At 38.6% G+C, this 18,295-nt stretch overlaps 1 protein-coding gene across 1 annotated transcript; it reads left to right on the forward strand.

Moving 5' to 3' along the window:
• Nucleotides 1-1,259: 1,259 nt before the first annotated feature.
• txnl1 (thioredoxin-like 1) lies at nucleotides 1,260-8,112 on the forward strand. The gene is made up of 8 exons (XM_027133064.2): nucleotides 1,260-1,489; nucleotides 1,852-1,948; nucleotides 3,258-3,431; nucleotides 3,582-3,704; nucleotides 5,145-5,214; nucleotides 7,328-7,500; nucleotides 7,680-7,784; nucleotides 7,924-8,112. The coding sequence occupies exons 1-8, from the start codon at nucleotides 1,392-1,394 to the stop codon at nucleotides 7,951-7,953; spliced, it is 870 nt and encodes a 289-aa protein (XP_026988865.1). The 5' UTR covers nucleotides 1,260-1,391; the 3' UTR covers nucleotides 7,954-8,112.
• The last annotated feature ends 10,183 nt before the right edge of the window (nucleotides 8,113-18,295 follow it).

Consider the following 18,295-nt stretch of genomic DNA (forward strand, 5'->3'; position numbering starts at 1 on the left):
TAGTCTGTATTATCTTGTATAGTATAGTGTTAATTGTCTGTAATGTCTTGTATAGTATAGTGTCATCAATGTCTGTTTCGTCTTGTCTTGTACAGTATAGTGTTATTTATGTCTGTAATGTCTTGTATAGTCTGTATTATCTTGTCTTGTATAGTATAGTGTTATTTATGTCTGTAATGTCTTGTATGGTCTGTATTATCTTGTCTTGTATAGTATAGTGTTATTTATGTCTGTACTGTCTTGTATAGTCTGTATTATCTTGTCTTGTATAGTATAGTGTTATTTATGTCTGTACTGTCTTGTATAGTCTGTATTATCTTGTCTTGTATAGTATAGTGTTATTTATGTCTGTACTGTCTTGTATAGTCTGTATTATCTTGTCTTGTATAGTATAGTGTTATTTATGTCTGTACTGTCTTGTATAGTCTGTATTATCTTGTCTTGTATATTATAGTGTTATTTATGTCTGTACTGTCTTGTACAGTCTGTATTATCTTGACTTGTATAGTATAGTGTTATTTATGTCTGTAATGTCTTGTATAGTCTGTATTATCTTGTATAGTATAGAGGTTAATTGTCTGTAATGTCTTGTATAGTATAGTGTCATCAATGTCTGTTTCGTCTTGTCTTGTACAGTATAGTGTTATTTATGTCTGTAATGTCTTGTATAGTCTGTATTATCTTGTCTTGTATAGTATAGTGTTATTTATGTCTGTAATGTCTTGTATGGTCTGTATTATCTTGTCTTGTATAGTATAGTGTTATTTATGTCTGTACTGTCTTGTATAGTCTGTATTATCTTGTCTTGTATAGTATAGTGTTATTTATGTCTGTACTGTCTTGTATAGTCTGTATTATCTTGTCTTGTATAGTATAGTGTTATTTATGTCTGTACTGTCTTGTATAGTCTGTATTATCTTGTCTTGTATATTATAGTGTTATTTATGTCTGTACTGTCTTGTACAGTCTGTATTATCTTGACTTGTATAGTATAGTGTTATTTATGTCTGTAATGTCTTGTATAGTCTGTATTATCTTGTATAGTATAGTGTTAATTGTCTGTAATGTCTTGTCTAGTGTTATCAATGTCTGTTTCGTCTTGTCTTGTACAGTATAGTGTTATTTACGTCTGTATATTTCACGTACGTACGAATATTTACGACATCGTTGTTTCACTTTCTGTATCATTCGCGACTTCTCGTTACACGTCCGGCAATTCTTCACCATAGCAACGCAGCATACGGGATTTCTCTGATTTTGATTGGCCAACGTGTCGGATGACGTCAGGAGCACGCAGAAATCAGTTGATCAGCGGTTTTTTGTTGTACCTTTGACCGTAGCATATTTGTGTATCCTGTGTTCGGTCATTTAAAAATATATTTTACTGTAAAATGGTCGGAGTGAAAGTAATCGGGAGCGATTCGGAGTTCCAGCCGGAGCTGACCGGTGCTGGCTCCAGACTGGCCGTCGTGAAGTTCACCATGGCGGGGTGAGGAGCTCAAGTCTGGGCCTTAGCTTAGCATAGGCTAACTGTGCTAACTAGCTTAGCCACACAGTGCCGGTTTTAGTATGACTTAGCGAAACAGCAGAAGTTAGCTTAGTTAGCTAAATTAGCCTCGTAGCTAATTGGACAAGTTGAGTAGTTTAATGTAAGCTGTTGTTTTGTAAACGTGTACGTTATTGGCACTGTGTGAGAAAACAGACACAACTACCTTATTAGGCTAGTTTACAGTCAGCTAGCATGATTTCACATGATAGTCGAAAGCTTCTACGTGGTGTAGCTTATAACATCTGACATCGAATCTTCTTTTCTTTAATAAATGTGTTTATTTTTGTTATTTAATTCACCAGGTGTCGCCCGTGTGTCAGAATATCTCCAGCTTTCAACATGTTGAGCAACAAGTACCCACATGTTGTTTTTCTTGAAGTGGATGTCCATGTCTGTCAGGTGAGAGGATTCATCATGGAAGAGCTTTGAGGCTGGAAATTATGGTTTAAAAGCTTCTATAGGTATACATTTTTATCTATATGACATTGTTAATCAAGGGTCATACTGACCTGATCGTCTGAATCCTCATCACTATCAAGTACGAACAGGATTTCATCTGTGAATCATACAACATGCATTACTAGTGCTGCAGAGGATAAAATATGGAGTAGGAATACAAGGCGGGTTTCATATACGTCTTTTTTCTTGCCTGCTTGTTGTTTACACCATAACTTCTTTAGACCTCTGTACCACTTAATTATAGATGATTCAGAATGGTTTAAAAAAGAGCAGAAACAACGAGGAACCCATTAACTCATGCTTCATGCCACATGCCTACTTATAACTATGAGTTGTCGAGCCTCTCATTCCACAACATGGTTTTGTTTGAGGTGCAGGAATAAATTAGTCATTCTGCTTTCTTTAGTTGCCACAAACTTCAGACAAATTTTATAGCAGGCTTTGGCTAGGGAACCCGACCATTTCCATGAAGAAACCACACCACTCTTGGAAACAAGCTCTTTGGTTTCATCAGAGCAAATTGCCATGTTGTGTTTCGTATTTCCCATGTGTGAATCCCGGGGTGGGGGTAGTTGGTGTTTTGGGGGAAAATCAATTTTCGTTTTTCAACATTGACATAAACCACAAATTTGAAATAATCGATAATTGCCCAGTTCTAGGTTTTTTTTAATCTATATAAGTATTTTTTCCTCTCTGTTTATCTGTGAGGTGATTCATTAGCAAGACTTTTTCACAAGCCTCTAAACCACGTTCCATTCCTTTGTAAATGACATTGTGATGTGAGCTGATGTGAAGTACTCCTAATAAATAAATAAAAATATTTTAGGCCTCTTATTGCTGCATTTCTGCAGTGCTGCACCTCTGTTCTTTGGCTCAGTTTGTGCTTAGTGGCCATTTTATCAGCTCATATCTGATAAATCTTGTAAAACTCTATAAAGTGATGCAGCCCAAGACCACTGCATTTCTTTTTCTGCCAAGTGCTGTAAATGTTTTTACGTCCTGCCTTTTGGTCGATTTAGAGTTTTCTCATTTTTGCCACTGCTTTCAGAACCAGGAAGTCTTGGACTGGTTCCTTTAGTTTATAAGAGTGATTGCTATGACCTTACCTGGCCAAATATAATGCACCACACTGAACAGGGAAAAACTCGGTACTGGATTTAAAGAACAGGACAATCTTTGTACATATAAACTATTTTCCAGTATTTTATCCTGTCAGATTCACACATTTTTCATGTGTTGCTTCTTGAAGGGAACAGCGGCAGCCAACAACATCTCTGCTACGCCGACATTCCTGTTTTTTCGAAACAAAGTGCGTGTGGATCTGTATCAGGGAGCGGACGCCTCAGGCCTCGAGGACAAAATCAAACAGCACGTGGAGAACGACCCGGGCAGTAACGAGGACTCGGACATTCCTAAAGGATACGTGAGTGCAGTAAAGATGATGATGATGAAACATGTTATTCATTAAGTGCTTTTTCAATAAATCGAGATGAAGAGCAGCATCAAAGTGGACGCTAGATGTTATGATCGGTTAAGGATTGTTTGTCATAGAAACAATTGTATGTTTGTGCAGATGGATCTTATGCCGTTTGTGAGTAAAGCCGGTTGCGAGTGTCTTAACGAGAGCGACGACTGCGGCTTTGACAACTGCTTAATCAAAGACTCTTCTTACCTAGAGTCAGACTGCGATGAGCAGGTAACGTACCCCAGAGCACCAGAGTCAACATTCCAATTCCACCGGTCACATACACAACCGTATACAGTTCAACATGCAGTGAATCGCTTTGTGAGACTGTTCGTGGCATAATAATATAGTGAGTAGGAATAGGGTCAAAGAAGGGGCTGTCAGGACTCAGCCCATACTTTGGCCATGTGCTTTTTGTTTACGTTCTGTATTCACGTGTCTGCCCCGCCCTCGTCTCTTCCTCCTGTCTCTGCACACCTGTCCCTCAAGTGTCTGATAATCATTAGTAGTATTTAGCCTTTTGTCTTCGTCCTGTCTAGTCGATGTCCCAGTGTCTATGTTCCGTGTTCTTTTTTGTTAATAAACCCTGTTTTATGTTAGCTATCCTGCATTTGGGTCCGTTTTTATCCCCGTAAAATAAAATGAGGCATACAGTATGATGATACATGGTGATAGGAATATAGGATGACTGTTATGACTAAAGTGCATAAAAATGTGTTGTATTAATAGTAACACAAAGACCCGGGTCCTGTCCGCTTGCATGATGAGAGACCTAGAAGCCCAAAACTCATCAGCAAACTAATAGTTTTACAATTCTGTGGACCCCCAAAATACAGCTATTTATCAGGCTGTTATTCTGATAATGACAACCTGATTTATATGTCAGCTGTCATCCTGTATGTGTATATATCTGCCCTAGGTGTCCTTGTAAGGCTGTTTTTCTAATTACTCGCTTGTTCCCAACAGTTTGGAGAGGTTTTAATCGATGAGCGAGTCTTGCATAATGCCGTCTCTATGTTGCATCAGCTGCATACCGTCTCCGGCTGCACTTGTCTGTCTGCTTTTCTGCCGTACAAGAAAACAAGTTTAAGCCACAATCATAATCACTACCTGTTTATCTTTTACACGCTTTCATTTTCACTTTGCACCACTTGCAGATTTCCTGTTTATGCATTTAAAAAAAAAAAGACTAATAAAGCACAAATATGTGAGCTAGCATTCTAAAAGTTTGACAGTGAGCAGGCTAGTTAGCATAACGTGTTAAAGACGCATCGGAATTCTGTTCTTTTAAACGTGAGCTCTGTTACAGATCTCACATTTCTTACTGCTGTGCATTTTACACACTGAGAATTAGTTTGGGATTTGAAATCGAAGCGAAAGTAAAACTGTAATTTGAAGCAGAATGTTTCTCCCCGCTTGGAACGGGTTCAGGCTTAATGGCAATAGTTTGTCCTGAACGTGTCATATGATCCGAGCGAACGAAAGCTTAGCTGAGACGTACACCTCGGCATAACCGTCGACGGGAAATTCAATACTCGGTGACCCAAAGAAAGACAAAGTGCGTGTGCTTCTGAAGGTTTTAGTGACTGTGTGTTTGTTCATCACAATGTTCATCAGAGAATCTTACCTGCTGTTGTAAATACTAGTTTCTGCTGTGCTCTCTCGTTGCAGCTCCTCATCACAATCGCCTTCAATCAGCCTGTAAAGCTTTTCTCTTTGAAGCTGCAGGCGTCAGATTTGGGTAAGTTTTCCCAAATCTCCACCTTTTTTTTTTGTGCCTTCTGTAATCCCTTGTCTGTTTTCGGCACTTGTCCAGCCTCATACTCACCAGCACAAATGTCTCACCGTCATCAAAGCAGTGCGGAGGTGTCGCAAAAAACACGGTCTGTCTCCTACATAGGCAACGTCACAAACCTTATCAGCCATCTAAAGCCATGACCCTACATACTCGATCATGTCAGGGGTTCATCTGAGCTCTGATGCCTTCTCTTTTACTCCTTAACGTTCTCTCACGTTTTATTTATATAACACCTTTCCACAATTTTAAATTCCAAGCTAATAGACATTGTCGAGGTGAATAAACACACAATTAATAATCTTATCCAGGCTATAGAGGGCTTTAGAATCTGGATCATTATACTGTATTAATCCCCACGGAGAAATTGGTTTCGGTACCGCAGCTCCAAGTCAAAAATAGAGACTTGCATACACAAAAAATGTCTAAATAAAGCTAGGATTTAAATAACTATACACGTAATGGTGTATTGTTGCACAGTGAGATATGTTGTACAGAGGAATTATACAGTCCGATGGAGACGGGTAGGAAGGGTTTCCTGTGGAGCACCTTGATTGGAGGAGTCTGTGACTGAACGCACTCCTGTATCCGTCAAGGACATCATGGAGCAGATGGAAGACGTTGCCTGAGACAGGCAGTAGTTTAGACAGGATCCTTCTTTCTGTCACTACAGTCAGAGAGTTCAGCTCGACACCACATCATCACCGGCCTTATACATGAGTCTGTTCTGTTGGAGGTGGTAGCTCAGTGGTTAAGGTGTTGGATTACTGATCAGAAGGTCATGGGTTCATACCCCAGGACCAAGCTGCCACTGCTGGGCCCCTGAGCAAGGCCCTTATCCCTCAATTGCTCAGTTGTAAGTCACTCTGGATAAGGCTGTCTGCTAAATGCTGTAAATGTAATGTAAATGTTCAGTCGGTTGACTTTCAGTCCGCTGCCCCAGCATGCAACAGCAGAAAAATAGCACTGCAGATAACATGTCCAGTTTATTATTAATGTGAACTCCTAGGTATATAAAATCCTCCACCATGTCCACAGAGACCCCGTGGATGGAAACAGTGGTCCTAGCCACCTTAGTCCTCCTCAGGTCGACCACTAGTTCCTTTGTTTTTGTCACTTTGAGCTGTAGACTGCTCCGCTCACACCATATGACAATTATTCCCTGTAGACTTGTTCTCAGTCTCCTCACCATCACTGATACAACTAACTATAGCGGAGTCATCAGAACATTTCTGAACATGGCAGGACTCCGTACATTAGCTGAAGTCTGCAGTGTACAGGATGAAGAGGAAAGGAGACAGAACAGTTCCCTGTGGAGCACCAGTGTTACAGACCACTCATGCGTACATGCTGTGGCCTGCCATTCGGGTAGTTAATAATGCAGGACACGAGGGAAGCATCCACCTGCATCGCAGTCAGCTTTTCATCCAGTAGAGCCGGACAAATTGTGTTAAAGGCACTGGAAAAATCAAAGAACATGACTCTCGCAGTGCTTGCCGCCCTGTCCAAGTGACCGTAGGCTCGGTTAGGAGAGTAGATGATGGTATTTTTGTACGTCGCTCCCAGGTGGGGCTTGAAGGCGAACTGAATGGGGTCTGTGAATGGCCTTACCATGGGCCTAAGCTCCTCCAGCACTAGTCTCTCTAAGAATTTCATAATATGGGGTGTTATTGCCACCAGCCTGTAGTCCTTGGGGTCACTGGGGCCCCAAAGGTGAGGATTATGAGGAATGAGTAAGGAGAGAAAAATGGAGCTTTATTTGAACAGTTCCACAATTGTTATGATGGTGACAGAATTAAGCAAGGACAGCTGGAGAAATCTACCCTCTATCTCAAAAGTCTTTGAAACACTAGTCCAGTGTTAATTAGTAATTCTCTGCAAATCAACTTGTTCACAAAATGATTTGTATATTTTTCCTCATTTCTTCCCTTCTGAGCGCATCATTATTCTTTTTAAAGTTTGCTCTGGTACATGTGTATGTTACATCGTCCTCAGATTATTTTTAGAAAGAATTTTTGTCATCTCTCTCTCTCTCTCTTTTACCCCACAACTTTCTCAGCTCAGGCACCAAAGTGTGTGAAGATCTTCATCAATCTCCCTCGCTCCATGGACTTTGATGACGCCGAGAGGAGCGAGCCGACGCAGACTCTGGAGATCTCGGAGGAAGACTACAAAGACGAAGGCCTCATCTCTCTCAGATACGTCAAATTTCAGAACGTCAACAGCGTCACCGTACGTTTCTCTCTTTCTCATGTTTCTGTCACAGCGAAGATGTATTTTTATACTGTTTCTATGTGGTTAACGGTCTACTGCACTCAACATTAGGAGAGTGCTGCCCTCTGGTGATAACATAATGTAGACATAACATATAACATCAAATTTTTTAATGTTTGTCACTTGCATTTTTCTAGCTGTTCATTAAGTCAAACCAAGGGGGCGAGGAAACGACAAGAGTGAACTACCTGACGTTTATAGGAACCCCAGTGCAGGCCACCAACATGAACAACTTCAAACGGGTAACACAGCCTCTTACTCACCAAGGACATAAAAATCTGTGTCTGTGCATGTCTCTGTGTGTGGAGATTTGGTGACAGCAGCAGCATTTAAAGTGGATTTGTTTTGTTTTTTTGTTTGTTTGTTTGTTTTTTAATGTAGGTGGTAGGAAAGAAAGGAGAGAGCCATTGAGGACAGAGACTGGACAAATACAAGTGCGCTGGAACTGTTTCACAGCTCTTATCAGAGAGTTAAAAAAAATAAGGGTGAAGAAAGAGAGTCTCGATCCGCACCTTTTTATCTATCACACACCCAAAACCTGTAAATAAAGTAAATCCTTTTTCAAAGGCATCATGGCTATTATTCTCTGTTGTGCAAAGGCGTCTGTCTATTTAATTCTGTTGATGAATTCTGTTCAAAATAATCCAATATGAAGATGGACTTTGAATAAATACAGTTGCAGCATCTGCTCAGGTTTTTAATCCCACCTATTTGTCTGAAGTATATGGGTCAGATTTTCTCCCCTCTCTTGCCATATTCTCAAGCCATTAGGAAATCCCTGACTGATTGTGATTATCAGGAGTCCAAGCATAAAGTACTGGAAGCAAAATCAATATTTTCCATTAAGCTGAGATGAACAGTTAGAATAAATAATCTGGTTAAAATGTATTTTATTGTTCAGAAATGTAGCAATGCGTGTTCCCTTCTCTGGATTTAAGGAGCATAACGTTCCAGAATGACAACACCCCTGTGCACAAAGCATAAAGTAACTGCTTTACCAAGAGAAAATACATGAGTCGCCTGTGCAGAGCTCTGACCTCAACCCCATAAACCTCTTTTTTGGGATGACGTTAAACACAAACTGCTTAAGGTCTCTTTGCCTTACATCATTGCCCGATCTCATCAATGCTCTTGTGGATGAATGGACGAATCCACACAGCTACGTGATGGTTATTGTAAGTCTGTTCAAAAAGGCACATATGTGTGTGATGACCCACAAAACTTTGGCTATATAGTCTACATTCTTATTTACTTCTACTAGTCAAATTGCAACATGAGAAAGATAAAGCAAAAGAATATTCAGTTTTCTCCCACTTTTATGTATTAAGAGCAAAGCGGTCTGTGGTCCTACCGAGTGTGTTGAGTGTGTTTATTCTATAGTATGACCTATATGCCTTGAATTCGTGTGTCTAAATTTGTACAATTACATAAAGTCACACAGTTACATCAGTTATTTTGGTGGTGTTTCTGTAAAAGAGACTTATTTGAAGTATAATTTCTATTATATAAACCGCTGCAGTTTAGGCATTGGCCACATGGTGGCAGCAAAACGCTATTTACGTCGTGTTATATCCCTCAGTAAATATATCTTTTCACCAGAAGTGTCAAACTCACATCCTGGAGACTCACAGCCCTGTCTGTCTGTCTATCTGTCTATCTAAGAAACACAATCTCTGATGTACCTTTTTATGAGATTTAAACCAGTCAACTGACTGGAAAGTTTTGGTGCATCAGAAAATATATAAACTGTTATTATACCTTTATTACTTACATTTCCAGCATTTAGCAGACACCTTTATCCAGAGCGACTCACATTATGTTTATACAACTAAGCAATTGAGGGTTAAGGGCCTTGCTCAGGGGCTGCTTGGTGGACCTAGGATTGAACTCACAACCTTCTGATTGGTTGCTTTGACACCTTAACCACTAGGCTACCACATGAATACATGTATACATTTCTGTTAATAAAAAAATCTAATGCACTATTTCAATTAGCATTTTTGCTGTTTGTTTTGTGTAGCTTATTCTTACCCAGAATTCACGCCGCACATGAGACGACGTCCATATGTAAACAAAGTCCATAGAACCCGGAAGAAGAGGTTTGTTAAAGTCGGCTGAGCTGTAATTACACCCCAGTTCTGCTAAAAAAAAATAAAAAAAACTCGACGTTAGACGTTAGTACAAAAACAGCATGTTTGCATTTGTTCGAGTTTCCCCATGTTGAAGTTATGAGTATCATTACAGTACAAAAACTCATTACAGTGTAATTACTGTACAAACATTTTGCAGCTACAGGCTTCATGATTACAATGTTGTACATTATGATTAAATAAAGTTCACAGTATAAAAACATGGTAGTGTGTGATTTAAAGGAATCTCTGTGGGGTTTGCACTTTAGTCAGGGAAAAAAATCAGACCTGGGGTTTGGGGGAAGGAATAGTAGCACTATGAAGAGGCGTGTATAGTTGTGATAGTTGTGAGTGTTTAGGGAGAGCAAATATATCAAATGATCTTTCATACTGCTTGAAAATCAGAATGGACTTTTCAGAACTATATTAAATTGGTGTTCCTACTCGAAACATATAGGATGGAGATTTTTCAGGATCCATGTTGGTTTATTGACAATACTACAACAATCCATATAAGCAAAATCCTTCACATAAGCAAAGGTCAAAGCACAAGAGTATCCGTACTAATATACAGCACTAGATAGTTTCTCAGGTGCTCAGCTATGACAAGACTTTACGAATACTTTATTAAAGTTTAGGCCTTAAGTTTGCTAGGAACAGGAAGTAAGCAAGAATTCAAGAAACGGAGCTCCCTCTGCTGATGGGGAGGTGTACAATCACAATATATCTAGTCAATATCTAGACAATACGGTACATTCTTATAATATTACAAATCCTAACATGATTTGGTTGCATCTAACCTGCATAGTGAGTCTATTCACTTAGTTACTGAGTAGAGATGGTTTTAAAATCAAATCAAATTCTGATTCCAAATGAAAAATGAAGTGTTTTAATCAAATGAATCAAATTCTAATTCTAATGAAATTAATCTGTATAGCACTTTTAACAATGGACATTGTCTCAAAGCAGCTTTACAGAACATAAACATAAAACAATAGGTGAATATAAAGATTAATACAATACAACAATTCAAGATTAACATTAGATATATTTGTATTTATCCCAAATGAGCAAGTCTGAGGTGAGTCAGTCGAATGTGGTGAGAAAAAAATACCATGGATGTTAAAGGAAGAAACCTTGAGAGGAATCAGATTTAAAGAGGAACCTCATCCTCATTTACTGGAGGGTGTGAAATTATACAATCTTCCAAATGTTGTATGGATGAGGAGGTTGTTGTCCTCAAAGACTACATGGAGTTGGCATCTCCTCTTAGTATATCCGAATAATTCAAGAGTACGTCACATATGAATAAGAATGAGTTTTGATGTAGCTGAAATGAATAAACATTTAGTACTTTTTTTTTCAAATGCGTATTGATAATATTGTGAACTGTGAATGAGGCTTAAACAATTATCATGTGAAACACAGAAACCCTTATGACATGCGTGATTAAGAGTAAGAAAGGAAATCAGGATATATTGTGTTGTATATACGTAGTATAGAGTTCAGTTAGGCTACATGTACTGTGTATTCTATTAATGGACAATTCTTTAAGTATTACCACACCATACTATTTGCAATTACTTTATTAACTGGAAAAAGAAAAAAAAAATCACAATGATCATAATATATTTCTCCTGTTACTTTGAAATTGTTGAATTATTATTAATCAAATCAGCTCTATACTTTGAAATACATTATTTCTTGTGGTTTTCGCAGCATGCTAGGCTTTAATTCACATAAGATCCAGAATTTAAATATATGTATATATATATATATTAGTCTTGGCTTGAGACATGAAAAAGATGAACTTTGATTAGATATTCTAGTAGAAATGCTTTGATCAGTGTTCAGGGAGTAGCACTTAATTAAAATTACACAATGTCATACAAAATAATCAGACGATGATTAAACAACACAAAAACAAACAAGTAGGTGAAAAAGATTTTATTTTACACTACTGCGAGAACACGAAATCAATTCTAGACGATTTTACATGGGATTGCCGTACACGGTTATTAATCTTTAAAGCGATGATATACGTAATAAAATAATGCTGTTGTATAATGGAAGCAAACAGGTATAAGCAAAGCTGGCTCAGGTGTGTTAAAAATAGATTTCAGAAAAAGAAGTTCTTGCAGTTTTTCTGCTGTAATTCACTTAACTTTAGTACTTGCTCTTATCCTAGATTTGTCAGAGATAATAACAGGTAGGTCAAAGTTTCTGCTGGAACAGAGATATTTCAGAGGTAGAAAGAAAACAGTGTCAACTACAGTGTTTTTCGGTACACAAATACAAATGATCAAAGATCCAGAGAAACAAATTTTTAATAAAAACCAATGAAGTGATGGATGAGACGTTTGAGGGCAAGTAAATAACCCAGTATATATCGTAAGAGTTAGACTTATAGAGCAAGTTCGTAGACATGTGGAGCAGATTAAACTAGACTGTAGGGAAGTGTTTGCTGCAGGTAGATATGGGCCACCAAACGCTTTCAAAACACTAGCGAGTGGTCAAGACCTGAATGTAGGTCAACACACCATGGAAAGATTGAAAGAAAGAGAGAGGGAGGGACCAAGTGTATTCAGTAATTAGTCACAGCATGTGGTGTTGGGATAGATGTGAAGCACAGAGACATGCAACCTATTGATTTATAGAGCGCAGTATTCCATGCTAGTCAACTCTGCATGTGGGTTAAGGACCCCAAATCTAATTGTATTTTATTTTAATTTTACTTTTACTTTCTTACCAGAAATTGGATCCTTTGCATCCAATTCTTTGGATCCAAATCTTTGAGTTGGATATGTTGAATCTGTACTATTATAGAGAATGGTTTTTAAAAATTACATTTGGACATCAAATATCGTTTAGCACTAATACTGTAGTGACTTCGTGGCAAGGGCCAAAGACACTCAAGACCAAACAACAGGACCTTGTGTGTAGCACTGGATCAAAAAACTCACATCATTTGACATTCCCAAGGTCATCCACCTTATCACCTGTGAGGCCCACAGAGATCTTTCACCTGCTAATAAAGGTCTGTTAAGTTCTATCTCTCAACACCATGTGTGTTGGTGGACTTTTCAGCACTCAACCTTAGAAATACCGCCCTAGATGATAGGCCTCAGGTTCTCCACAAGCATTTAACTGTATATCACCGTGAGATGCTGGACACCAGCAGAGCTTGTGAATGTACAGTATGAATGATATGGTAATTCAACAGGCACACATGTTTAGACCCAAGTCTCTAAAAAGCATGGTGCTTTTCTCAGGCTGTGGTCTGCACAGAGATTTCCCTTCTAGTAGTGATAGGTGAAAGCAGTTTATGAGTCTTCAACAAAAGATACCAGTGGAAGCTTGGTGAAGACACTAATGCCATGGCTTTTTGAGGTCCACTGCCTGCCCACAAGCTCAACAGTCCATCCCGCCCACCCCGTCGCTCTGCCCAAGGCCTGTGCTGAAGCCTCTACTGCTCTACCCAAGGACACCATTGCTACACCTTCTGCTTACAATGGCAATGTCGTCACTCCAACAACACAGAGGATATTGTTGCTATGTTTTTTGTCCGTGCCAAGGACTGGGTTCTGTCACAGTTTCCTCTTGCATCATGGTTTCCATGGCAAGGACTTTATGCACTTGGCTGCTGTCTTATCACTCTGTACACTACAGTTGGACTTCTAACATTGCTTCAACTGACATTTAAAAGCCCCTTCTTTCAGGCTTGTTCATTTTTTCTCGTTCAAGACTAAATAGATAGAATCTCTTAAATATGTTTGTTATTTACATTTTTTCTATATTTTAATTGAGAATATTAGATTTTTTTTAAACCTCAGCTATCTGAGAAGCAATGTAAAGTAGAGGTTACTGAGAATATTCCCACTATTTGGCTTAAAGGACATCATGCCCCCCCCCCCCACACACACACACACTCACACCACACACCATACACCCTACTCCATTCAAGACTGAATTCAGCCATCTGCTGCTATGCAGATCCTCTGTGATATCAATCAGTAGCTTTTTTTTGACATGTTGTTGGCATTTTAGAACAATTTAAACCAATGCACCATACATTCCATTTTCTACACTAATCACAGTCATTGATGTTACAATAATAACATCAATTGTGCTTTCACTTCCTCCATTCACGGTGGAAAAACATAACAGCACCGTGTGTTCTGAATGGCAGTAATCCAACTAGCGTTTACGGATAGTTAAAAATGCTCGTTGTCATACAATAGTACAGTGCTATGAATTCATAATCACTTGCCATGCAACTGCCTTTCTCCTTTTCTAGAGCAAATACATTTATCTAAAGCACTCCCAAAGATTGGAATTCCTTTATTGTAATTATGTAAAATTGTCCTGCAATTAAGTTGTACTCCTGATATATTTGCATGTATTCACGTCTATACCGTGTGAACCGTATAGCAGTCACGGCTCTTTCTACGGACACACCTACTGTAGAACTAGTTCAGGGAACGAATTCATGCACTGACATCTGGAATTATTTTACATCTGGAATTGTGATGCATCTGGATCCCGATCAAAATGACGACGATGTCAGTGCTTCTAAATAAATGATACTAAAATAAGAATAAATCTGTTTTTGAAAATCAGCAGTCTGGTGCATCGCATCCAAATAATAAGAGCATGTTAGCTCATATATATATATATATATATATATAGCTAAAACTGGAAATAAAAATGTCGACAAGTCAGCAACTTTAAAAAAAATTGCTTAAGTTACAAGAGGATAACAGAAATCATCATGAGATCACAATATATTACTGACAAAAGATGTTGAGCATCTGCTTAATAAATATCACCGAAATAAATAAATAATGACACGAATATGAGCACATTTTAATGGGTATTAGATACGTACGTATTATTGGATCTTAAGTTTAGCATCAATAAAATATGGCAGGAGTATACTCACTAATTTCTTCAAAAAAATACTATGAATCATTTAATGTAACACTTCCAATTTAATGTAAAAAAATTTAAATCAGCTAGTGTGAGCTAAATATTAAAAAAAATGCTAACTGTGTAAAAAAGTTTAATTCTTTTTTAAACACAATTTGCAAGGAAATATTCCTTTAATATCTGAATCTTAGACATCACACAGAACATATGGCACATATGTCAGGTGACACGATGAAACGTTAGCTGTTTTTTTTTCTCGTGCGTTGCATATGTTAGCACCTATTCTTCAGTTAAACATCCCGAAAGAACACAAATGCTTTGGGAGGAAAAAAAAAAAACACACCACCAACAATAACAAAACAAATCACTTAGTTGAAATCTGACAGCTAGTTTGGTAACACTGATGTTGTAAAGTCTTTCTGTGCCTCATTTTCTTTCTTAGATTTGCAAGTTGTTATTATTGTGTGAGTCTCAGACCTTGAAGATGAGACAACTGTGCACACGTCAGTCAAAGACAAAACGCGACGCAGATGTGAGTCATTTGGCATCTTTTATAACGTTAGCCATCTCTGTCGTCTAATGCAAAGAAAAAAGCTCAAACTTTAGAACCCTTTAAGATGATTAGTCCTACTTACTTCCCAGAAAAGGAGGATAAGGAATTTGGGTCAACAATGGCCCAAATAGATCAAGGTTGTTTTCAGGCCAAAAATGCAGGGGTCTTATGTGTGATTTTTAGAACCTTTATTTGCAGCTGTGCTCTGCATGACATTGTGTGTGTGTGTGTGTGTGTGTGTGTGTGTGTGTGTGTGTGTGTGTGTGTGTGTGTGTGTGTGTGTGTGTGTGTGTGTGTGTGTGTGCGTGTAAGAGAGAGAGAGAGAGAGAGAGACAGAGAGAGAGAGAGACAGAGAGACTCTTTGTTAAAGCTTTTGTACTCATTGTCACCTTTATATAGAAAAAGATAGAAATGATAGTAAAAGAAATGAATTCTCAAAATGTTGCAATTCACGACATTAAACCCGTTTATCATTTATACCAATGCATTCTTCATAGGAAAAACATCAACAATTAGTTTCATTGCTATATCCATGGTTGTATGCTGGGGTTTTTGACTTATAAGATGTCTCTTTCTTCTCCATCTATCACTGACATGATCAGTGAAAGAGAGGCAGATTCACCGCCATGACAGAATAGATTAGATAGAAGTTTTCAATTGTTGGGAAGAAAATGGTACATCAGAGAGCATTATCTCAGCTTGTATGTTAGGTAGCCTTGAATATATGTTTGTTATATGCTTTGATATCCACATCCTTTTAAAATCCTGGTGAGGAAGGGTGTTAGGGCATTTAGGGCATATCCTATAATCCGCTTTCCTATGTATATTTATTTATTGTAAAAGCTGAATATCTGATTAGGATTCTGTGAACATTTATGTGAACAGAATAGCTCATCATGTAGTGCACTGCTGCCAATCAGGCCATTGAGAGGCATTGACGACACACACACACAAACACACACACAACCATTTAATTCCTGCCAAAAAGGCAGTGAGCCAGAAGGAGCGCTGATTGGCCATTAAATTAAAATGAATATCCGTACAAAAGGAAATTTTTGAGAGATTCTTAACTCTGCAGGTGATAAAAAAAGAGAGAAAAAGTTAGAAAAGTCATGTCTTTCATATTATCATGGTTCCTTTTTGCTTCATTAAAAAAAAAGCACGAATGCCTCAATGAAAGTATGTGTTTTGTTTGCTCTGTACTTTGTCAACAGCAAATATCATTAGAACATTCTAGACATTTGACAATAGCATAGCGTTCTCTATCCACTTTATCCAACCTCCGTACTAATCCCACCCCACTTTCCCAATCCATCCTAACCCCCTCCCAATCCATCCTAACCCCCTCCCAATTCATCCTGACCCCTCCTTCAGACATCCCACTCTTCACTTACCCCAAACTCCTCCCTCATTCATCTCAATCTCTTGCCCCCAAACGTTCTTAACTTTCTCCCTCATTCAACCCAGTCTCTTAAATCTGGCCACTACACCATATCTCTTGCCTCTGCAATGCAGTATGTGCTACTGCAGCATCTACCTCACTTTTACAAAGTTCACGATAGAAAGAAATCAAGCATCCGTTACTGAAATTTACATCCTGATTCTGCTACAGCAGCCCTCAAGGCTACAGGGTCATTGTCCTTTCCAGTCCCTACTTCCACCATATAGAACCTGAGTACCAAGTGATTGATTTATCTTCCTTAATTATCTAACCAGAATAAACCTCACTCAAAGGTGTCTGACTGGCAGTTAAACGTATATTGATACCAGCCACAACTAGAATTTGTTCTTCTTAACAATTTACCGCTAGCTGTCTAACCATCTAAATAGGGTGTTGTCCCCGTCCTGGGCCTCACTTCCACCCAAGATGTCCTATTTCTAGCTTTATCCAAGGGAAATTGGTGAAAAGGCACTGTGAGCTCTAAGACCTTTCGGGCATATACATATATAATGTATATCTCCTACATTCCATGGTGACCATGTTCTCCACCTTATCCATTTTCCAACCAGACAATCTCTCTCAGAAACCAAGTTTTGTCTTTTCTTCAACTTCAGAACTGCTTGTTTTTCCAACCTCCCAAAAATCACTCTCTTGGGTAGGGAGGATAATTAACACAGCATCCTTAGTGCCCTTGAATGACTTGAGTAGTCAAGCAGAGTCATTCTAATATTCTTATAATTGATCAAATTTTTAATGGTAAACCAGGGTGTCTTAATCTGTGACCCTAAAGCCATTACTGTGCTATAACACTACCCCAAGTCTGAGCTGTTACTACCCAACAAGTCCACCATTGCATTAAGCAGGATCCCTTTAAGATACAGGGTTTCAAAAGGCTTACACTACACAACATACCTCAATTTAAATGTTCGGTGCCACAATTACGACACGATGAGAGTATGTTTCTGCCTTTATATTACAATGTGTGATTAGCTTGTATACTTTCAATGATGTGATTTTAATGCTCTTTTTTTTTTTCACCATTCACTAAATATCTTTGGAGTTTACGTATATGCTTACAGAAAAAATTGCAATAGTCCGATTAGGCTTAGATTCCTATATGACCTCAATTCCTTAATTATCAAATTGTGCGTATTTGATATTAATAATAATAATGATGATAAAAACATGATATCAGTTGATATTCTGATATTCTATGTGTGTGTACAGGATGTGTGTTTCTATGAGTCTGTCACTTTGTTCAGTCTGTCTTCCCTTGGTACAAAAGGCCTGTCAGAGTCTTTGCCACCTTAGAAGCTTAAGGGACTTTAAACTGCCCTCTAAGGTGCTAAGGAACATTTACACCTGCATCATCGAATGCATCACAGCCTGGTTTGGGAACAGCACTAAGCAGGATATGCAAGCTCTCCAGAGTGTGGTGCGAGCCACACTGAGCTCCCTGACCTGCAGTTTACAGCTAGTGATGCTGGACCAAAGCCAGGCAGAGACTGAAAAACATCACCCAAACAATGTATTCTTCTCTCCGGGGCAGTCAGGGACTCCTTGAAGGCCAACGCAGACAGAATGAAGAGGAGCTTCATCCCACAGGCCCACAACCCGAACAACACATTAGACGCATAGCACAACACATTGCTTGGACTTGTTTGCTCATCATCCATGACCTCAGCCTGATTTTGCACAATG

Source organism: Tachysurus fulvidraco, chromosome 21, assembly GCF_022655615.1.
Source record: "Tachysurus fulvidraco isolate hzauxx_2018 chromosome 21, HZAU_PFXX_2.0, whole genome shotgun sequence".
NCBI classification, from domain to species: Eukaryota; Metazoa; Chordata; class Actinopteri; order Siluriformes; family Bagridae; genus Tachysurus; species Tachysurus fulvidraco.